A 6,205-nucleotide genomic window follows, 5' to 3' on the forward strand; every position below is an offset into this window, starting at 1 on the left:
GACTTGCTGTCTACTGCAGCTTTTTTGAATGAGTGAGAGTGGCTACCATTAATTGGTCTACTGAAACAGTAGTTCCACAGTCCAATATTTTTTCGCCATTGAGACACATCAATCATCTTGTACTATAGCAATGAAAGGAATTAGGTAATTAGTGAGCCAATCAGTATGCACACTCTTAGCTACACAATCAGGAAAGTAGGACTACTTTTCTACAACACTAGCCAGGGCAGAAGCTTAGACTATAGGTAGAATGATGGGTTTATTTGTTTATAGCTATGTGCAATAACACTGCATGAATATCATTAGTGTCACTATATCTTTTGATGTTAATCTATGTGATGTGCATGTGTGTGGCATGTGGTAGCTTTATAATTTTCCACAAAACATTCAGGTTGAAATGCAAAAACAAGAGCATATTTTAAAACAAAGACATATTTTAAATGAAAAAGCAGGAAGCATAGTTGTTTGTTTTTTTTAAGTTTGACATTAGATAACTTAAATCATAAATCCTAGATTCTTTGAATATGATTAACACTAGATGCCTAAAGGTGATTTTTGAGCCATTTTTTGGATAAAGCATGGGCCATATCATGTACTCTTGGCTATATAGTACAGGATATTTGAAGTGGCCATAGCTCAAAAATATTTTTAGTTGAAATGAGCTCAAACTTTGTGCATACCATAACTATGTATCAAGAAATGTAATAAAATTTGAGGGTAGTTTTGGAACCATTTTTTGGACATAGCATAGGCTCTTTTCAAAAAATTGGCCAATTTTTTAAAATGGCTATGACCAAGAGTAGTATAACTCCAAAATTTTAGTTGGAATTAGCTCAAACTAACGTGTAAAAAAATATAGTGAAAATTGGGGTGATTTTTTTAGCCATTTTTGGAAAAATTGGCATTGGGTTAGGGCCTAATGGCTTTTGCAGACTGAGTAATACAACTGTTTATAAACCATGTAGCACTCATTTTAGTATTTATAATTTATAGTATAGTTCCACATTCAATGAAGCTAAGACAGTACTATCACAACTTCCTTTAGTCACAAGACCTTTGAATACTATACTTAATATAATACTCAGTCTAAGTTAGCCTTAGCCCACCCCTGCCCAAACTAAGTTTAGCCTTTCACCTTTCCTCCTCCTTTTCATTGGTCTTGTTTGCTCTCATCAGTAACTTATTGCCTCTAATCTTCTCTTGTGTCCTGTCTATTCTACTTGTTTTCATTTGCATTTATTTGGACTTCTCATTTTTCCTTGTTTTAACTTCATTTACATCTTTAATTTTTTGAAATGGCAACCAAACCATCTTTATCTTCTTCTGGCCTCCTCAAACTGGAGGAACAGCTCACCTGTCCTGTGTGTCTCACCCACTATACCAACCCTAAAATCCTACCCTGCCATCACTCATTCTGTCAGCACTGTCTGGAGGGATTACCTCTGGATAAGAAGAATGAGACCTATTACCTCTCTTGTCCCACTTGTCGTCATTGTACAGAGTTACCAGAAGAAGTAGCAGGAGCCTTTCCTGTAGCATTCACTCTCATCACCCTTAAAGAGATATATAGTGGAATGAAGAAAGTAGCTGATCCTCAACAGGTAACCTGTGACAAATGTACTACAGCTAATGCCACTGGATACTGCAAAGACTGCAGTAAGTTCCTTTGCACAGAATGTGATGGAGTACACAAGAAATGGGGGCCTACTTCAAATCATCATCTGACAAGTCTTGATGAGGTCATTGAGGTGTCAGCCTCTTTCTCTTCTAATCCTAAATTGCTAGCTCCAGCTAAACAGGAGGCAACCCTCACTTGCTCTGTACCTAGTCATGATGAGCCATTGAGGTATTACTGTGACACATGTGATGAATCTATCTACCGTGATTGTACATTTGGTACTCATAAAGACCATAAGTACGACTTAGTCTCTATCAGTCACACTAAACACTATCAAGACTTGGAAGGTTCTCTTAATCCGGTAAAAGGGAAAATTGAAGCACTCAAGAAGGTCATGTCTGCTCTAACAGAGAGAGAGGGTGAGATCAGAGAGAAAGGACAAGGAGTCTTAGAAGAAATACACAACATGGTAGAGGAAATGGTGGATGTTCTTCGTCAGTCAGAGAAGACACTGATTGAGCAGGCAAAGAGGGTCACTGATGATAAATTAAAGGTGCTTTTGGGACAAATCAAATCAGCGGAAATGAGTTTGGGCCTTCTAGAGGATGTTGAGAATTATGTGGAACAGAGTCTGAAGACAGGCAATCCTCAACAAGTCCTGAGGTCTAAGAAAAAGATGATGAATCGTATGAGTGAAGTTACTGCAGGGATCAATGTAGAGGAGTTACATCCAAAGGAAGAAGCTGACCTTATATTAATTAAAGATATGAAATCACTACATCACATTGGAGATGTTATCTCTCCAACACAATGTAAAGCAAAAATTGGCAGCTTTGGGTGGTTACCAAAACAAGAAATTGTGTCATTTTCACTATCACTTGAGGCACCAGATTCATCTCTTTTGTCTGTTCCCCTCTCTTCTCTGAGGTGTAGTCTAGTACCAGTTGGTAAAGGTGATCAACCCATTCACACTACAGTCACTACCACCAGCACTGATCCTGGCGGAGTGTATAGGATACAGTGTAACCTTTCAACACATGGTACTCATACAGTAAAAGTACAAGTATATGGTTTACACTTTGTAGATACCTCCCTAGATATCCCATTCAATCCTTACCTTGATAACATCACTCCACTACATACTGTAACTGAGCTTAATCATCCCTGGGGAGTTTGTGTAAGTGATGATAATCATGTTATGATAACTGAGTGTAAAAGTCACTGTGTAACAATACTGGATAAAGAAGGAAAGAAAGTGAAATCATTAGGAGGGGAAGGAGGAAGTGGTAATGTAAAGTTTAATTCTCCTCGTGGTATAGCCATTACTCCAGATAAATTCATTCTTGTATCAGATAATCACAGGATCCAGAAGATAAGCATGGATGGATACCGCATAGCATTATTTGGTGAGGAGGGAAGTGAACCATTACAATTTAAAGATCCTGCAGGTATAGCCATTTCTTCGATAACAGGACAGGTTTATATTGCTGATAGGTATAATCATCGTATACAAGTCTTGAATCCAGATCTATCTTTCTCTCATTCATTTGGTAGTGAAGGATCAGCTGATGGAGAGTTCAAGTGTCCAAATGACATTGCTATTGACAATCAAGGATTAGTGTATGTTACTGATTTTGGTAATCATAATATTCAGAAGTTCTCTCGAGATGGAAAGTTTATTAGTCAGATTGCTACTAGAGATGGTCCTGGACAGCTTACTAAGCCAGTAGGTATAGCAATAGATACTGCAACAACTGGTCTAGTGTATGTTAGTGAAATGGGTAGTAATCGTATCTCAATCTTCACTAGTGATGGTGTATTTGTGCGTTGCTTTGGAAGGAAAGGAAAAGAAATAGATCAGTTTAGTGATCCATATGGATTAGTATTTAATAAAGATGGCTTTTTATGCATTTGTGATGCAAAAAATTCCCGTTTGCTAGTTATTTAGCTAAATATTTTATTATTAATTATTTCTTGTTTGTATTTGTTTGCTGCTTTGCTTTCTTTATTGTCATAAAACATTTTAATTTAAAAGTTTTTATTTGGTGTTTACGAAGGATATCTAAGTCAGTAAGATTTCAATGAGTATGATAATAGTATCCACTTTCCACTCATTACATTAATTTCTGACAGTCTTAGTGATACCAAGAATGTTAGATCTAACTATTTAAATTAAAGGAATGTCAAAAGTGTATTGTTTGATATTTGATTGTATTTTCACAGTTAATTATTAGCTAGCTATTTTACATTTATTATTCATTATTATAGCTGTCACATTTTTGCAAAAAATAATAGTACTACAGACACTTGATTATAATAACTGATAGATCTATTCTACTGAAATTATTTTTTTACTGTCTAGTCTGTTGACTAATAAGCTATGGCAGGAAAAAGGTCAGTATGGGAGCCCATATTTGCCTGTTCTTGAGTTACTGGTACCTCTTGTTCTTTATAGACTATGAACCAGTGAAAAGAAAGGGACACTCCACTGTCCAGGTAGGAGACTACCTGTATATGTGTACATGTAATCATGTGATTATCATTCTACAACTCCTCCATGTTCTCTTAATGAATGGGTATACAAGAGGAACTAAGAGACAAACCTCATGGTCTGTGGGGTAAGGCATTGGCAAACAAATACAATAATTAAGGTTTCTAAAGAGGATCCTTCAAATATTCTTGACAGGATAAAGAAGTTGTCTTTTGCAAAAGTTAACAGGTATATTATGTATAACATCCACACAAGAAAAAATTTGAGCAACTTCTCATGTATTTTTACACTTTGTATTTGTTTAAATATTTATTTTGTATAGTGTATTAGAAGAAAATCCAATTATTTTAAAGTTGAACAATAAAGGTATGAGAAGGTTGAAGGACAAATTTTGCTCTATTAATTAACATTGTTTCTTATTCCTTCCTCATACTTCTTGTATTTCCCAATCCTCCTCCTTTACTATGTCTCCCTCTTCCTTTCCTTCTCTCTTGCTTTTCTATTTTACTGCCCCTCCTCAAGTCCTCCTCCTCCATTTCTTAAGATTGGCTCCTCTCCTAGCTCTTTCTCTCTCTCTTTGTTAGCTCCTCGCTCTTCCTTTCTCCCAGTAAAATTATCAGCTCCATCAGTTATATAAATGCATGCATATTTGTAGCATCAATAAGAGTATTACAATGCATAAGTTTTCTATATTTTCCCTCCGCAAAGAAGAGGAACAGTGAACTTAAATCCTGAAGTGCATGACTTAAAAATTCATGATTCATTGTGTTCAGCTTGATATATAATTTTAAAAAGTATTTATGGCTATATTTTATCTGTCCATGTGTTGTCATGTGACATTACCGAGCTAAGTGCTTCTCTGGCTTAAAGGATTATCCTGCTGCTAGAAGAAAGTTGAAAGAAATGTGGGTTTTTAGCCTATTTCCAAAGTCTCAGAATATGCTACATAACAGTCCACTTTAGAGGTACCAAGCTTGTTCATTGAAGGAGAGCTCATCTAAGCCATTAATTTACAAAATGGTCACAATCTTGAACAATTCACTATACACACTAATACATAAATAATCACAGTAATCAAAACTAAGAATTCCTTGACTTTAATCTCCGTTCTTGCAGTGTCAATTCAAATCACACAAAAAAAAACAAAACATGCATGCAGAAGAAAAAAATTAAATGATGCATGCATAAAAAAAAGAACTAGCTATAAGTGTAAAAACAAACAAAACAGCTGACATAAATCAACTAGATCTATAACTACAGATAGCTACAATAGTAATTACATAACAAACTAAGTTAATTTTAATTAGTTACAATTAAAATTTCATAATATCTATTGAAATAATATATATATATATATATATATATATATATATAAATTGGTAACAAACTAGCTTCTCACTTACTTTCAGCAACTGCCTTTTGACCATTTTCCCTGAGAGCATTTTTCAATGAAGTCAATGTTGGTCCACCTTTATCATCTACTTTGTCATTTCTTAGTAGCCATTTGTGCAAACATTCAATCAGAGCACTAAAAACGTCATTCTTCTTTTCAATTTGAATAGTATTTAATGTATGTTTGTACAAACCCAAGCTAAGACATAGTCTTTCCCAAGCACTGATATCATAATAATTATTCGTTAATAATAATATGACTTGATCCAAATTTGTAACGTCCAGTTGTTTTTCTATTTGTTTAAAAGTTAAGGTAGATTTACAATATTACACTTGGCCAGTGTATTTTCAGTTAATTTTTTTATCAAAAAGCAATAAAGCATGCATGCATTCTATAGAGTTGAACCAAATTCAACTTTAGCATCAACATACTGTCAAGTCTATTGTAAATCTGCCTTAATACTCACCCACATGTACTCCATGATTTTTGTCATCATCTTTAACTAGAAATCATAAAATAATCTGAGGATTATTATCATGAAACTTACTTGAGTTTGTGTAAAATGTAACATTTGCTGGCTCCATACCACTAAAATGGAGTGTTACATTTTCCTTTTCATATTCATGACCTTTCATGGATAGTGTAAACTGCATGTTGCTTTGAATAGAATTTTGACTCAACAGCTCATCTTTGTAATACTGTC

General features: G+C 34.7%; 2 protein-coding genes and 1 long non-coding RNA gene across 3 annotated transcripts in view; 1 reads left to right on the plus strand and 2 right to left on the minus strand.

The window, feature by feature from the left end:
• The first annotated feature begins 3,920 nt into the window (after nt 1-3,920).
• Nucleotides 3,921-5,214, plus strand: LOC109581877 (uncharacterized). Its single transcript, XR_002184806.1, has 3 exons — nt 3,921-4,012; nt 4,074-4,337; nt 4,432-5,214. It is a non-coding gene; the product is annotated as an uncharacterized LOC109581877 (long non-coding RNA).
• LOC109581876 (uncharacterized) lies at nt 5,119-6,194 on the minus strand. Its single transcript, XM_019996351.1, has 4 exons — nt 6,050-6,194; nt 5,969-6,004; nt 5,513-5,794; nt 5,119-5,439 (listed from the first exon to the last, which is right to left on the minus strand). Exons 1-4 carry the CDS (start codon nt 6,153-6,155, stop codon nt 5,423-5,425), a joined length of 441 nt encoding a protein of 146 aa, XP_019851910.1. The 5' UTR covers nt 6,156-6,194; the 3' UTR covers nt 5,119-5,422.
• Nucleotides 6,179-6,205, minus strand: part of LOC109581873 (uncharacterized) — a 3,866-nt gene continuing 3,839 nt past the window's right edge. Inside the window, exon 4 of the mRNA XM_019996342.1 lies at nt 6,179-6,200. Coding sequence (XP_019851901.1) covers nt 6,179-6,200 — 22 coding nt within the window. The remainder of the gene's footprint in view (nt 6,201-6,205) is intronic.

This window comes from Amphimedon queenslandica, unplaced genomic scaffold, assembly GCF_000090795.2.
Source record: "Amphimedon queenslandica unplaced genomic scaffold, v1.1 AMPQUscaffold_13412, whole genome shotgun sequence".
Taxonomy (NCBI): Eukaryota; Metazoa; Porifera; class Demospongiae; order Haplosclerida; family Niphatidae; genus Amphimedon; species Amphimedon queenslandica.

What these genes read in the sequence shown, in the direction of transcription:
- LOC109581876 (XM_019996351.1), bottom strand. Translation starts at nt 6,155, where the DNA reads ATGCAGTTTACACTATCCATGAAAGGTCATGAATATGAAAAGGAAAAT. An exon ending in TACATTTTACACAAACTCAA is followed by an intron (nt 6,005 to 6,049) that starts GTAAGTTTCATG and finishes TATGATTTCTAG; the next exon opens with TTAAAGATGATGACAAAAAT. An exon ending in AAATCATGGAGTACATGTGG is followed by an intron (nt 5,795 to 5,968) that starts GTGAGTATTAAG and finishes TTAAACAAATAG; the next exon opens with AAAAACAACTGGACGTTACA.